Here is a 16,061-nt window from a genome sequence, read left to right on the forward strand (position 1 = left end):
TGTGGCCCAAGCCTGGTTTGTTCCAGCCCCAGTGCACCACCACCTCATTGCTCTCAGCCCCTGGTAGGCTGCTCCATGCCTGTGGATATCACAGAACTCTGGGCTGCACTGTTTCTTGGGAAAAGGGCCAGCTCTTGCCTGGAGCTCTGGGCTCCATGTCATTGTGACCCAGAGAACTCTCAGGAAGGGCTCACCTGGAACTCCCTGGCCACCCAAGTTGTGCACAGGTGCCCTCCTCAGCAGGAGCACCAGAAGCTTCCAGGGCCCTTGCACTTCTGAATCCTCCTCAATAATATCCAGCTGGGACCTGCTGACATTCTGCTGCCTTGTGAGGTCCCCAGTCTTGCATGAGCCCAGTACAACAGTAGCCTGGGAGTGTCCTCTGTTTGGACAGAGGGAGCCCTTACCCATCGCTCAGGTCTGTGTGGCTCCATCAGTTTCACCACCTCTCCCTGCTGCACCAGGATGACCTGGGAGTCCCCGAGCCAGGCGATGTGCAGGGTTGTTCCTGCAACAAGCACGCACACACCTGTGGTGCCACTCTGCAGCCGCTGCAAGGAAAGAGGCCCACGTGGGGCAAGGTGTGTGTGACCTGGTGGCCACATGAGAGGCATGTGCCAGACAGACTGAACTTGAACTCAGAACACAAGAGAACTGACTCCAGAGCCCTATGTGCCATGGATGGATTGTGTAGTGATTATGCCACGTGGAAGGGGAAAGAGTCCAACAGAACCCTACTTATACCAAACTCTGGAATATGCAGGCTTTGTAGTGGCAGGAAGCAGATGCGTGAGTTGGGGGAGTGGGTGCGTGGAAGAGCAGGAGAGGACAGGGATAACACAGGGAGGGAAGCTGCTTTCAGGTGAGATGAAGATGCCCATTATTGGAGCAAAGGGTTTTATGAGTGAACACATAAACCAAAACTTATCCAATCACATACTTGACATATGTGCAACTTATTATGTGTCAGTTATATGTCAGAGTTGTTTACAGAAAATAATAGGGGCTAGAGATGCAGCACAGTGGTACAGCACTTGCCTAGCATGTGCGAGGCCCTAGGTTCTGTCTCCAGCACAACCAAATGACCAAAAACTAATCTAAACTGTTGTAGAGACGTCTCTCTCTACTCCAGGAGCAGCTTTCAGCTGAGAGGCCTGATTCACCAGCTGGGGAGACAGTGTAAGTTTTCTACTAAGCTCCCTCTGGTGGTTTTAGATCTCTATGGCTTTCTGTTGAAATGCAAAGACTGCTGGATTCCACTTAGCTCTGTGGTCAGAGCATGTGATGACAGGTGCCTCTCCTCACTGTCTCCTCAGTGAGACAGGTCTCTGAGACAATCTGAGCCTCAGTTTCCCAAGGTCTGAAATGGGTAGAATATTAGAAGGCTCCTCCCAGGCCTGTGGTGAAGGTTAAGTGGGGGTATGTCCACAGAGGAGAGGCCTGCTGAGTTCCTTCTCCTTTCAGAAACATGTGCCTCACTCCTACTCGTGGCTGTAACTCCTGAGGAAAGACACCAGCATCCTTCCAAGACCCTGCCCAGAAGAGCAAGGAGAGATGGGACAGTATATTAATAGCGCTCTGCATTTTCTATATGTTATGATGCAATGACATCTTGGGGCCTGGTGAAACTAGATCGGGGGCCTAATTCCTAGAGAATTAGTGCCAGCCTGAGTGTTACCTTTCATGGGAAAGCCAGCTGGTCTGGAGCCCAGAGCTTCCCCTGTCTTTGGTGGCTTCAGGGCCTGGCACTAGGATAGCTAGGGGCCACCCTTGTGGTTCAGAAGCAACTAAGGTTATCCAAACTACCCAATCCTGAGCTTGCTGCAGGTTGCCTGCCTGGCCTCACCACATCTTCCCCAGAGGGCATGTTTCCTCAGCTCCCCTGACCCCTGGGTGCATTTCAAAACAAGATGCCTATTCCCTGTGGAGGCCCAGTATTCTGGGTCAGGGTGCTATGGTTTGGAGAAGGGGTGAGTGTCCCCCAAGGCTTCATGTATTAAAATTTAATGTCTACTGTGAGGTATTAAGCAGGTAGAAACTTAATCCAACTATAATGTCTAGAGGTGAAGCCTTTGGGAGGTAACTAGGATTGGATAAAATTATTAGGGTGGAGCCCCCATGGGTGAATTCTAATGGCTTTATAAGGAGAGGAAGGGAGGACAGAAGATACACGCATAAACATGTGTACTCCTAGTTTCTTGTGGTGTGATATTTTGAGCAACTTTGGGGCTCTACCAGCAAGACCATTACCAGATGAAGCCCTCTGACCTTCAACCTACAGAATCATAAGCCAAAATAAACTTCTTGTCTTTATGAAGTTATCTAGCCCCAGTTATTTCATTATAGTCATGAAAACTGAATAATGTAAGGGGTAAGCTTCATACTGCTTCTATTCAAATGATAAATGAGCTCTACTTCTTAAGAGTAAATGGCATGATGACCAGTCATGCTCAATGAGGACCTTCCCATGCCACCAAGCACTTTGGTACCTTTCCCTCAGTAGAGGCAGGGACTCTGATCCTAGTGGCTATTGGTTGCCCTTGAGACCTGGCTATTGGTTCTCACCTCTCGCCTGGCTTTCAAGAGAAACATTTCATCAGTGTGCCGGAAGGCTTCTTTGAGGGCTCCTGTGGGGTCTGTACGCAGCTTTGGGTGGCGGGCGGCATTGACATGTACATGGACAGCAGCATATGTTGCAGCATCCACGCCTCCATGACCGTCAAACACAGCGAAGTAGGCACGGTCCACAGGGTCCTGAGGGGGAACACAGAGGGGGTCACAGCTCTGCTGGCCTTGCATCTGCGGCTGGGACTCCTGCTAGCTGCTCTCATCTGGAGGGCAAGTGTGGCCTAGGCACTGACTAGGGTTTCACTACAGTTTCAATGTTTGTCCCTGAGAATTCATGTGTTGGAAACTTAATCCTAAAATTCTTATGTTAATGGTATTTGGTGGAAGGCCCTTTGAAAATTAAAAGATTCACTGATGGATTAATGGATTAACAGGTTGCTGAGGGAATGGCTGTTATAAAAGTGAGCTCTTTGGCAAATACACTCTGTTTTTCCATGTGATACTCTACACTGGCTCCAGACTCTGCAGTGTCCCCTCCAGCAAGAAGACCCTCACCAGATGCAGCTCCTTGATCTGGGATCTCCCAGTCTCCAGAACTGTAAGAAATACATTTTTCTTCACAAGTTACTCAGTCTCAGGTATTCTGTTACAGCAACAGAAAACAGACCAAAACAGGCAGGGTTTGGAAGAACTGGCATGGCCCTTGCCATCAGATGGGCCAACATGGCTCAAGCACTTAGGAGCTAGAGATTTGGATGAGGAAAACCCTTGGCGCTTCAGTTTCACCATCTGCACTGGGCTGCTCACAGCATAAAATGAAGCAAGATGGACCAGGTGGCTCCTGGTGCTGTAGCTGGCAGGACTCAGCAGCATGTCTGAGGTGGCCTTGGCACTGGGGTCTGCCCCCTTACAGACATATACCAACCGTTGCCTTTCCTGAGTCCTTCCAGGGGAAAGTAAGGTACCTGGCATTCTGGCCGAAAGGTGCTGGTACAAGGAATTAGGCCTCTCAGATGCCCTTGGAGAGTGCTTTGGGAGCTGCCAAGCACGTGAGCCTGTGACAGCAGCTGCCAAGTCTCTCCTGGGTTGGCTCTGGCTGGCAGCTCTTCTTAGCCCCCAGGGCCCAACCTCCCGCTCCAGCCCTCAATGCTTTCCTGGCACAGGACACCACTGCCCGGGGACCCTGTCAGTAGAATACTCACAGATAAGCCGAAGAGCAGGTTGAAGGCAGGAAGAAACACGTGCCGGTCCTCCATTCTGCGGCGAGTGTTCCGGATGGCATGGATAGAGACCACCCACTCCCTCTGTGGGGTCCGGGCAGTAACCGGCACCTGCTTCTGCCACTGGCCACTTACTTCCCAGAGCTGGTTAAAGAAACTCCGAGCCAGTTCTTTGGCATCTAGCACTGAGAGCATGACATAGGAATTGTTAGAGCAGCACAAACCACACTGGTTGAGGTGTCTCTAGCTCCCCTGTGCCCTTCTCCTCTGGTCCCATTTGGTTTTCCAGACAGCCCCCCTGGCCCACCAGCCTGCATGGGCCTCACCAACCCATCACCTCCCAGGGCACACTGAGCACATCAACCTATAACTATGCATGACAGCCTTTTGTGGGCAATTAGAAATGTCTGGTTTGACAATAAGTACTAAGAAGTCTCCCACTCCATGCTGGGGTAAAAACACTCACAGGAACTCACCATAAGGAAATGAAAAAATTATTTACAGACAAGTAGAGAATCCTTTACAACTGGCCATTAATTAGACCTTTTTTTTTTTTGGTACCGGGGATCAAACTCGGGTCCTTATGCTTGTGGGGCAGGTGGCAGAACCACTGAGCTAAATCCCTGGCCCTTGTGCCCATTAATTAGAAACAATACATATCCAGTGACAGAGGAATGGTGAGTAAACTCTTGTCTATTCTCTTGGGAAGAATCAAGCTGCAATTAAAAATGACTTTCACAGGCCAGGGATTTAGCTCAGTGCTGCCGCCGCCTGCCTTGCAAGCGCAAGGTCCCAAGTTTAATCCCCGATACAAAAAAAAAAGACTTTCACAACTACCATATGACCCATAATTGCACTCCGGGGCACTTATCCCAGAAAAATGAGGACTTTACACACAATAACTTGCATAAGAATGTTCGTGGTAGCTTTCTCTGAGATGGCTAAAATCTGGAATCAGCCCAGATGTTCTTCAATGTACGTATGAATGAATTTTTGATACATGCAACAACCTGGATTAATCTCCAGAGTTATGCTGAGTGAAAAAAGCCAATCCCCCAAAGTTATATATTGGGTGACCTATTTATTTGCATTCTTGAAATGCCAAAATTCTAGAAATGCAGAAGATTAGTAATTGCCAGTAGTTAGGGATCCTGGTATGCGGGGTAGGGTGTGAGAGAGTCCATTAGAGGGTAATGAAGAACGCTTGTGGTGAGTATGTTAAGATTGAGTTTGTGATATTTTATTATAGTTGTGCAAGATGTTACCCCTCCATGAAACTAGGTGAATCATACATAGAATTTCACAGCATTGTTTCTTACAATTAGATGGGCAGCTATAATTATTTTAAAACAAAAAGTTAACAAAACCCTAAAGGGTAAAACAGAAAATGGATTTTTACAGAGTTTATGTCCTGATTTCAAGTGAGAAAAAGATTAGAAAATTGTATATAGAATCTAATCCACAAGTACATGGAAAAACTACTTGGATCCATAAAAAAGGGGGCAGAAACAGCACTATGACCAAGACATCAGCGGTGGGTGTTCTGGGCTGATTCTAGGGGTGATTTTTTCCCCTTATATATACTTTTTAATACTTCCCCAATTTTCCATTAAAAATGTTTGCCCAAATGTGATGGCTTTAAAATTAGTCCATGAGCTCTCTGATACTTCTTCCAGGAGGCAGAGCCAGTTCCTGCCCAAACGGAGAACTTAGTGAGCTGCTTTGGATGGATGGAAGAAAGTGCAAGTGACCACCTGGCTTCAGACAGTGTCTTAGGAGGCCTGCACACTTGCTCTCTTTCTGACCAAACCATTCTGAAAGGGACAAACTGCCTCCCTCCACCCCCACTTTACAACCTCATGAAACCCTGGGCAGAACCTCCTACCTAAGCTGCTCCCAAATTCCAGACCCATGGAAACTGTGCGAAGATAAATGCCTGCTGTTTTAAAGCCACTAAATCTGGGGCACTATTTATTATGTAGCAATAAATATACCCTAAAACCCTCATTTTAAAAGAAAAAAAAATTCTAGCGAAGCTAGTCCAAGTACATGTGGCAGATTCAAGGGAGTCAGAGCCCATGCTTAAGAGAGGAGTTCCAGGTCAAGTATTGAAAACAGGGTAGAGTCCCTGAGCTGCAGACCATACCCAAAGGTCGTGGGGAATTGGGAAAAGAAAGTGCTCCTGGCAGAATAGGAGAAAAGCAGAGGCCAGAGGGTGCTACAGAGGAAGAACCAGGAGCTTGTGAGCACAGGAGGCTGTGGAAGGGTGGGTCCAGGGGACCCTGCATCCAGGCAAGGGCTGGGGGGGCGTGTCCACAGTTGGCTGCTGCCAGCACAATGAGGACAGAGGCCCATTCAATCCCATTCAATCCTTTGGGAACAACTGCAGGACTGGCAGAACCAGGCTAAGGGTCTGAGGGTAGAGAAGCTGGGGCCAAGCACAGGAGAGCCCAGCTCAGGGATGGCCACTCCCCACCCTGTGGAAGTCTCTTCTGCCAGGCCTCATGTGCTGCCTCCTGCCCTCCTCTCCCTTCTCCGTTGGAGGCTGTGCTCAGATAACTGCCTGGAAAGCTGCTCTGGCTCCTTTTCTCTCCTAGAAACTGCTGGTGCTTATCAGGCCTGAAGCCCTCACTAGGCCTGGGCTGTCTTTCCCTCTTTTGCCTTAGGTCCTATTACTATTTCCATCCTCGTGTTTGAACCTGAATCTTGCTCAAGCTAAGGACAATTACAAATGGGGACCATAAGCCATGGTAGGTATGCCCATCAGGATCCTGATGCCTTGGAGGGCCACAGTCCCCATGCCCTTAGTGACTGCTCCACACGTTTTGTTCTCCTAACAATCAACAGGGAGGGGGAGGCTGGTAGGCACAGAGAAGTTTTTGTTGTATCTCTGCCCTTTGGCAGTGGTGAGTCTCACAAAGCCTGCCTGCCTTGATGTGATTTTGCAAGGATGGCTTGGGAGATGACAGAGTTTGCTATGTTCTGGTGCCATGAATGATCCAGGCCACTAGCCTAGACTTGCACCACCCTGCTCTGGGACAGGCAGGGAAGCCAGGGCAGGTTGTGCCTTCTGGCTGTGCCCCCTCCCTCCTTCACAGGCCCAGGATGTAGGGCTCAGCAAGCTGCAGTTCTTCTTCCAACCAGCAGCTGGCGCTGTCTCCTGCTTGGCCAGGCAGAGAAATAAATTGGGGCAGGGTTGGGGTGGAGGGTGTACTCCTTTAGTGGGGCTGCTAGTGGCAGCTGCCGCTGGCTGGAAGCCTGCTGGCTTTGCAGAGAACAATGGCTCCCTGTTACTGAGGACAAATGTCTTCCAGACGGGAAGACAAGGTTGTGCACAGATGGAAGGTGGGCAAGAAACCAGAGAGGAGACCAGAAAGAGAGGAGAGCAGCCTGGCAGCCACTGATGCTAGAAGGTTCATGTATTTTTTTCTTTTTATTCCCCCTCACTCCTTGCTTTTCCTTACATGTTTGCACTACTGCTGAGTTTAAAGTACACAGTCAGAAAGGAAATGGCAAAGGAAAGGAAATCCACTTCCTGCCACCCGGATGGCTGTGCAGAGGCAAACTTCCAGCTGGAAAACAGGCCGCACAGATCCCTTGTAGGATTTTCCCCTGGCCTGTTACTTTCCCTCCCTGTACTTTGGGTTCAACATGAACCAACATTTTGGTGAAATACAATAAAAAACAATTATTAGAAAAGAGAAAGAAAATCATGCAGTTAAATAAGAGCCCACTTGCCATGCATGCCTGGCAAGTGCAAGGTCCTGAGTTTGATCCCCAGTACCAATAAATGAATGAATTAATGAATGAATGCCTGCTTTTTTCCTTTCTTTAGTGGGGAGGAGGCACTACTGGAGAATTGAATTCAAGTCCTTCTCACTGGGTTATATCTTCAGCCCCTTTCTTAGAAATTTATTATTTTGAGGGCCAGGGATTTAGCTCAGTGGTTTTGCTGCCTGCCCTGCAAGCGCAAGAACCCGAGTTCGATCCTGGGTACCAAAAAAAAAGAGAAAGAATTTATTACTTTGAGACGGGGTCTTGCTAAGTTGCTCTGCCTTGCCTTCCACTCATGATCCTCTTGCCTCAGCCTCCCAAGTAGCTAGAATTACAGGTATGTGCCACTGTCCTGGACAGGAGCCCTGTATTTTCATGAGCAGATTGTCAAATAGCTCTGCAAGCCTCTCGGTGCTTGCTCCATTTTTGGGCTCCTCTGATCATGCAATGCTGTTTTAGGGCCTTGGCCCCAGTGACAGCTGTTCCTAAAGTGGGCTGACAGATAAGCACTCATCACTGCCACCCTACCAACCTGAAGGGCACTGCTGATTAGGCACCTCTCTCTAATAAGACCCAACCTGGTGAGTCAAGAAAAGGTAGAAAAGGTAGTGTTTTCTACCATACGGACCATGATGCTGTCCCCATGCACAGGCTGATGTGTCACCCTGCTGACTCTGACCTCGTGTTAGTTGAAGGAACATAGCAAATGCATTTCAATTTGGCTGCCTGACAGTGAGTTAGCATCTTGTTTTCCTCATGTGACTTCTGAAACTTCAGTGAGATGGGACACAGGAGGGTGACCTACCGGCTGACCCCAAGCTGGGTACCGAAGGCCACACTCACCCTTCCTGGCTACGTGCTGCCATGTCACACCATGTCAATAACTTGCTCCTGCCACTCTTTGTGGGGAAGTGCCCTGGTACCAACCCCTTTTGGGCCCTGTTCAACATGCTCCCCACAAATGTCCCTTTTAGTCTACATCTGCTAGGCAGAGAACTCACAGGTCACTGGAGCCTTCTCCTCTTCCTCATTGTCCCCTTCTTCCTCTTGGCTGGGCAACTTTCTAAACTCAGAAAGATCAGCCTGCAGCAGGTGGGAAATGGCCTCTCGGGTCAGGGCTGCAGCAAGTGGCAGCGGGACATTCCTAGGGATGAGAATGAGAAGTGAAGCCTGGGTGATTCCCCAGGAGGAGCTGGCACCTGGCACTCCCCAACCAGAGCCAGAGGTAGAGATCATGGCTTGCACCCTGCTGGGGTCACAATGAGCCGGGTACCCTTTCTTCTTATGGGACATTCACATAAATCCCAAGGGAGACAGATATGCCTCTTCCACTGGCACCTGCCTGGACCAATCACAATTCCAGGGGTGGGGAGGAGAGAATGCCACCAAGATGTGTGACCCTGAGTGGCTGGGCACTATCTGACATCCAAGCTGATGATGACTCCTGGTCCATGGCCACAGGAGAGAACACAGTCACCAACGCCAGCTGGTGAGCCCCAAGGGTTATGGCATGTTATGAGCTGAACTGTCCCCACTCCATATGTTGGAGCCCTTGTCCTCAGTACCTCAGAATGGGACCGTACTTGGAAACAGAATCAGTGCAGATGAAATTAGTGAGGTCATCCTGGAACAGAATGGGCCCCTACTTTGATAACTGGTGTCTTTATGAAAAAGGGGGAAGTTTGGACACAGATATGTACATGGGAAGAAAGCACTGTGAAAATAAGCCAGAAATGTGGGAAATGAGCCTACAAGCTGAGGATCCCAAGTATTGCCCAAGAACTGCCAGAAGGAACCTGCCTTGCTACCTTCATCTCAGACTTCTAGCCTCCAGAACCATGAGAATAAATCTCTGTTCTTTAAGCTGCATGGTCTGTGGCGCTTGGGTACAACAGTCTCAGGAGCAGGGAACCCAGGCCCTGTTATCAAAGATAAGCCATGTATTGTAAAAAAGATAAGCCAGGGCCTCTGGGCAGCTGGGGCAGGGGTGATGGGAACAGGGGGTGGAGCAGGTTTGGTGACCATCAGGAGCCACCAATTTGGTCTGTTTGGAAGAAAGACACAATATACTTGGACTGGTATCTTACACCTTCAGGTATGGAGGGTGGGCTAAACACTGGTGGGAAGGTGATGACCACAGTCCAGAAGAAAGAGGTCAAAGCTTGAGCTGAGCAAAAGGCCATGGTGATGGACCAGAGCAGATAGAGAAGAGCTGTATTGGGGAGGCTGATCAGATTTTGGGCAGAAGGAACAGGCACAGGTGAAGTTTCTATTCTGAGCAACTGGGGGTGGTGGTGGATACCCTAACTAATCTGCCTGGGACAGGGCAATAGGTCCAATTCCATGGGTTCTCAGGTTCTGCTGAGTTCCAGAGCCCTGGAGAGCTATGGGAATGTGGTGTGGCAGGAGATGGTGCTGTAGGGTGAAAGATGGTGAGGGTCAGCAGGAGCTCACCCACTCAGGAGGGCCAGGACGCAGTTGGAGAAGTGGGGACCGACTGCATGGGTGTCCTCCCTGAGGCCATGGAGGAAAATTCTGAGAAGTGAGACTTGGCTGATGGCTTTGAAAGTCACAGAACAGAGCTGAAGAGCCATGTAGGTGGAGAAGGGATGGACAAGGAAATCACTGCAGGCTGAAGGCAGAGGAGGGGAAGAAATCCCAGTCTCCAGTCAGGGACCTTTGGCATGCAGGGAGTAGAGAGGGGGGATGAGTGGCAGATCAAGGGAAGAGTTTTGGGAAGAGGGAGACTAAGGCCAGCTGTGGCCAAACAGGGCAGTGGGGAGGATGGCTGAGATTCTGTGACATGGGACCCCGACACACACACACACACACTGGGGCTCTGTGCATTGGGGACTCAGCATCCATAGAGCCTATGCTGGATCTCACAGAGGAAATCACTTCTGCTGGTGGCCCCACAACCTCTAAGATGCATCCTGATCCCCAACATCTGCCTCTCCACCCCTTGGGGGGCCCCAGAAGCTGGAGGATGTGCATTCACTTCTGTGTGCCTGTCCCTGGGGACAGCCCACTGAGTCTTTGCTAAGCTGACACAGGTTTAACCTGATCACAAGAGGATTCCAGCAGCATGGCTGATGGGTCATGTCCTATGGGAGCTGAGCACTTGAGCCATCTACTGATGGTCTTTAGAACTCCTGGTTTGTTTTTTTAAAATAAGAGGATCACTCAGGGGGAAGCTTCTGGAGCCAACCTGAAAACAACCAGGCCATAGAAGATTAAAACTGAATGCAAGGCTGGGGGTGAAACACTTGCATGCTCAAGGACCTGGGTTTGACCTCCAGCACCACAAAACAAACACCCCCCCCCAAATCAAACAATAATTCACCCAAGACATGAGACATGAGTTCCTCTGCTGTTTGGGAATTTCCTGCCAACCTCTGGGTTTTCCCTTTTCCTGGCAGGAGAAGGATGCCTGTTCTGCTTAGTCCCGGTGAGGTCATGCTTCAGCTTCCTGCCTGCTGCTAATGCTAGGGGAAGGGAGGCAGCTTCTGGCCGGGAGACCCAGACAATGGCTGGCCACAGGCCACCTGCTTCCCCTTTCCAGACGCGGCTCTTATCTCATGCAAGGGGCCTGCCCATAGAGACAACCTGGAGCCCCTCAGTCCTGAGTGGATGCATCATGAAAGTCAACCCTGATTCTGGTCCCTGTGGGGTGGGGTTCCTAAACTTCTGGAGAACTGGCACATGCACTCAAGAAAAACTAGTCCATCCACCTTGAGGGTTACAGTCTAGTGGCAGAGATGAAAACTGCATGTAAATTCCCATGGAAGATATGCACTACTCAGGGACAAAAGACATGACAGTGAAATTGCTATTGTCAAGAGGGGAAGACAGGACAGAAAATTAGCACACCCTAGAGCTCAGTGATCTGACTTCTACAAAGTCTCAGATGATGCCATTTAAAATCTGAAAAAGAGGGGCCGGGCCTTCCCAGAAAAGTGGTTCTGGCGCCTCCCTCAAAAGTGCAAGGTCCCAAGTTTGATCCCCGGTACCAAAAAAAAAAAAAAAAAAATTCTGAAAAGAGCCATGGGCCAGTAGACTCAAAGCCCTTTATACCCACGAGCCTATGCCTGGGCTGTGAGTGCAGGAGCTGGGCACAAAGGAGGTCCTGAGGCTCAGCAACCATACAGGTGCATGTGTGTGGTGAGTGCCTGTGGACAGACCCCCAGCGATGGCTGCACCTATCAATGTGCATGTCTGTAGAGGAGACAAAATACTAGAAAAGAACTAAAATAACAAATCCATGGCCTGGGGATTTAGCTTAGTGGTTCTAGCACCTGCCTCGAAAGCACAAGGTCCCAAGTTTGATCCCCAGTACAAAAAAAAAAAAAAAAAAAAAAAGAAAGAAAGAAAAGAAAATAACAAATTCATTAAGATGGCTGGGAAACAGAAGACCTAAAAATACTCTATTTTATAACACATTTTAAGATGTGTTAAGGTGGATGCATATGGGGGCCACAGGAGTCCCCCTACCCTGGGAGCTCTGTGCCACCCCCACCACCCTCAGACCAAAGGAAGGCTTTGGTCCCTCACCCATTTCTTACCACTAACATCCATGTCAAACAAGTTCTGGCTCTTCCTCAACATGTCTAAAACCTACTGGGGCCCAAGGCTGTATACCCCTGCATACCCCTGGCCTGAATCCCAGCTCCTGCTCAGCCCTTCCCTGGGCAGAGCACCTTCTGCTGCTGGTCACTGACAACACCCTCTTCATGCTTCACCTCTTTCCATTCACTGCTGTAAAGCAAAGCCAGCCCTCTCCAGGGGAACTGAAGGCCTCTTCCAGGCCCTGCAGTGTGGCCTGTCCCCCTCTTGCACTGATGCCTCAGCTCAGAGGCCTTGCAAACCCGGGGCTCCCACCTGACCCCCAGAGCTCTGACCACATTCCCTCGTCAGCCTACTAAAATCCTCCTGGACCTGGCTTTCTTCCTTGATTCCCTTGATCCCCCAAAGGCAGTGACAGCTCCTTGTCTCTTCCATGGAGGGCCCAGTGACTACTGTCCCCCAGCCAGAACTCCCTCAACTCTCTTGAGTGCCACTATTTGATGGCTCTTTCCTCTCCAGAAGGCAGACTCAGACTCTTCTCTCCCTCCTGCACCTGCCCAAGGGGGCCAATTCACTTTATACCATCTGTCTCCAAAACATTTCCCCGAAATGTACCAACAGCACCCTTTGCACACATCTCCCACCTTGTGGAGCGCAGTCACAGAGCACCACATCCTGAGCCATGTGGCTATGTGTCACAGATGGGTATGGCCCATATACTTGGCAGAGCCTGCTCCCATCTATACAGGGTGAATGCCATGTACCCCCTCTGCTGGAGCCCAGTCTCCCTCCCTCCCCGATAGCACAGGCCTACCTGCTGCCCAGGAAGCCCATTGCCAGCTCAGTCAGCTCGCCCTCCACCTCCTCTTGACTCAGCGTTGTTCCCAGGGCCTTCCATGGCAAGGGGCTCTCCGGACTCAGTGGGTCTGGGAAGTCTCGGAAGAGTATATCCAGAAAGCCTGGGATCTCTGAGCCACAAGCCATCTGGCTGATGTTCTGTGGGGCACCAGAGGTGACACCCAGAGCATCCCGGGTGGCTCGTAGCTGGGACCAGGATGTGACAGTCTCCAGTTAGTCTTCACTCTGGGGAGAGATGGCAAGATCACAGAGTGATAAGTGTCCTACGATGTAGAGTGCAAGTGTCTTGCTTTGTCTCCGTTACTTGCAAGTAACCATTCAGCAGGCATCTCTCTAAGTCCTGGGCCTCACAGTTCAGAGAGGGCAAACAAATGGAGTGATGACCCCAGGTAGTGTCCTAACACGGGTGTACGTGAGGTCATGAGGGTGCCCAGAGAGCAGCCTCAGATGATGCTGGCGACAGCAGCCATGTGGAAATTTTGGAGAAGTAACAGAGGAGGAAGATGCATTCCCAGCAGAGAGTGGCTGGTATAGCCAGATGAGAACAGGAGAAGGACCCAGCCAGGCTATTGAGGCAGGTGACAGACCTGACCATGGGACCCTTGCAGCCAAAAGGGTTCTGAGGGGAGGAAGTGATGTCATCAGGTTTGTGTGCCTGGAAATGGTGACCAGGTGGGAGAAGGGACATCTGCTGGGGCCACAGAGATAGTTTAGGGCAATGGTGGTGAACCTATGGCATGCAGAGCCCTCTCTGTCAGCAAGTCTCCACAGCAGCTGAGCATCAGATAACAGTTGTTTTTTTCTAAACTAAAACCTCAGTATTCAGGTTTAATTGCAGTGTTGGCACTTTGCAGTAAATGAGTGGGTTCTAGGTTGCAGTTTGGGTATTTGGGAGATGGACCAAAATGGGAGCAAGAAGGGCTCCTTAGAGACCCCAGGGCTTCCCAAGAGGTAGACAAGACAGAAGCAGAAGGCTGGCCTGGCATGGTGCACTCTGAGATGTTGTCAAACCTGGTCAGTGCTCTCTAGTAGGAGTGAGTCATGAATTCAGAATGGCTCAGGCTTCCTAAGCTCTGGCTGGAGAGGTACTATATACCTAGGTAGATGGGGCAAGAGTCTCATCACCAGATCAAAACAGAGAAGGATCTGGGGTGTGAAGACTAAAGGCTGAGAAATTTAAAAAAACAAAAACCAAAAAAACCTCTCCCTTATTTTAGAGACAGGAATCAAGTTAATTTGTTTAAAATAAATAAATACAAAGAATGTAGAAATAGGGATACTTGTTATTGATGGTTATGGGGATAGACTTAAATTCAATCTTCACATTTACTCACAAGTCTAAGTAGATGAAACTCATTGTCTGGGTTACAAAGGGCAAGTAGGTGAAAAGATAAAGAATGTAAAGCAAAGAAGGAAAAAGCAGGATGGGAGCAGCACTTATACACTAACCACAAAGGTAAGACCTTGTGAAATGGAGCAGTGAGAGCCGGCGGGACTCGAGGCGGAAGGAGGAAAGGCAGGGTGTGCCAGTGCAGACCAGCACAGCTGCAGATCCTGGAGCTTTAAACCCAGGAGAAGACAACAAAGAGATGGAGTGAATTTTCCACAAGCCCAGGACCAAGCCCCCTCCTCTGCCTGTGAACTGCTCTGGCCTCCTAGTGCTATGAGTAATGCAGAGGGGACCCCAAGCAACTGGCAAGAGTTTGTAACAGGCCTGGCTCCCATGCAATTCTAAATGATGGAGAGGTACTAAAATCCCCGGCTGTGCTAAATGTGCTCACAGTAAATTTGCCATTAGGCTCAAAATGAAAGTCAGCATGTTCACACCACATAACAGTTGCAGAAACCTCAGGCCACAGCATATGGCTCCACTTTCAAGTACAGAATTCAAGGCCCTCCACCTTCGAGCCTGCTTCTCGGTGGCACTCTGCTGAGCATTCTCTTCTTGTCTCCTGGCTTTGAGGGTACTTCCTGTACCTGCTTCCCTTGGGGTTGGAGGCTACTCTGGTCCACACACAGCACTACAGATCCTGACTCTTGCAAGCCCATTATGTGCCCTGCCACCTGCCTGCACTCTGAGCCCTATGCCTACTATCCTGAGCCCAGAGCCTGCCATGGGCCTCAACTGCCATTTGTACCATGAGCACTGAGTGGGACGTGGTGGTGAGTGGGGTAGCACGGTGTGACACGATGATGCTTACGTGCAGAGCTCTGCTGCATCTGCAGAGGGGACAGGATGACTTACTCTCAGGACTAGTGCCAGATGCCCACTTTTGTTAGAAAGGCAGAGTGGAGCCAGGGATTTAGCTCAGCAGTGTTGTACCTGCCTGGCAAGTGCAAGGTCCTGAGTTCGATTCCTGATACTGGGGGAAAAAAAAAGATTGGTCTTAGAAAGGCAGAGTGTCCAGAACCTATCCTGCTTGCTGGAGACCACTGAGACTCATTTCTACATCACCCAGCTTGGGCCAGAGGTGAGAAAAACCAGAACAGTTTTCCTTCCTAGGGCCCAGACACAGGTAAAGGACAAGGATAATTTCCTTCCATGTTCTTTTTTCCCCAGAATGAACTCCCAAGTCTGATGCATGCCATACCAACAAGAGCAAAATAATCCCTGCCTTTAGAACCCCACAGCCTAGAGAGGAAGGCATGCAGCAGTGAAAGGAAGAAATTCCTACCTGTTCAAAGGGGGAACCAGGAGCCTTGAGAGTGCCTAGGTGGGCAGGGGACAGTGCCTAGGTCCTGAGTTCTTTTGGGGTCCCTGGAAGAGACAGTCTGAGGAGGCAGGTGCTAGCTGGCTGACAGGTGGTCACTGGATGAGGTCGGTGGCGAGAAGGTGGAGTTGCTCTGTTGCAGGGTTGTCTTGACTCACTGGCATCACTGGTGGGAGGGATGTGTGCAAGTTGCCAGGGATGGGGCAGGGGGCACAGGAGGGACTCTGGCTTCCAACCTCAGAGGTGCCAGCCAAATGTGACCCCTGGCTGGTTCCTCCCAGCTCCCAGAACAGGGCCCTTCTACACTTCTCATCAGCTGGCAGCTACATGGTATGGTGGTGCTGCCAGCTAATATTTGCCAGAGCCC

At 50.1% G+C, this 16,061-nt stretch overlaps 1 protein-coding gene across 3 annotated transcripts in view; it reads right to left on the minus strand.

Moving 5' to 3' along the window:
- Ppm1f (protein phosphatase, Mg2+/Mn2+ dependent 1F) overlaps positions 1-16,061 on the minus strand; it is a 29,159-nt gene that overhangs the window by 10,557 nt on the left and 2,541 nt on the right. For 2 of the 3 annotated variants that reach the window (XM_013071972.3, XM_087198014.1), the window contains exons 2-6: positions 12,940-13,208; positions 8,564-8,706; positions 3,771-3,973; positions 2,566-2,754; positions 408-551 (exon numbers count right to left, since the gene is read on the minus strand). In XM_013071972.3, the coding sequence (XP_012927426.1) occupies positions 408-551; positions 2,566-2,754; positions 3,771-3,973; positions 8,564-8,706; positions 12,940-13,109 (849 nt within the window). In that variant the 5' untranslated portion in view covers positions 13,110-13,208. Of the gene's footprint in view, positions 1-407; positions 552-2,565; positions 2,755-3,770; positions 3,974-8,563; positions 8,707-12,939; positions 13,209-15,658; positions 15,844-16,061 lie in introns of those variants that run through there. The other variant, XM_087198013.1, reaches the window with a different exon arrangement.

This window comes from Heterocephalus glaber, unplaced genomic scaffold, assembly GCF_053883595.1.
Source record: "Heterocephalus glaber isolate CG9 unplaced genomic scaffold, H.glaber_assembly_v1.0 deba00001687, whole genome shotgun sequence".
NCBI lineage: Eukaryota > Metazoa > Chordata > Mammalia > Rodentia > Bathyergidae > Heterocephalus > Heterocephalus glaber.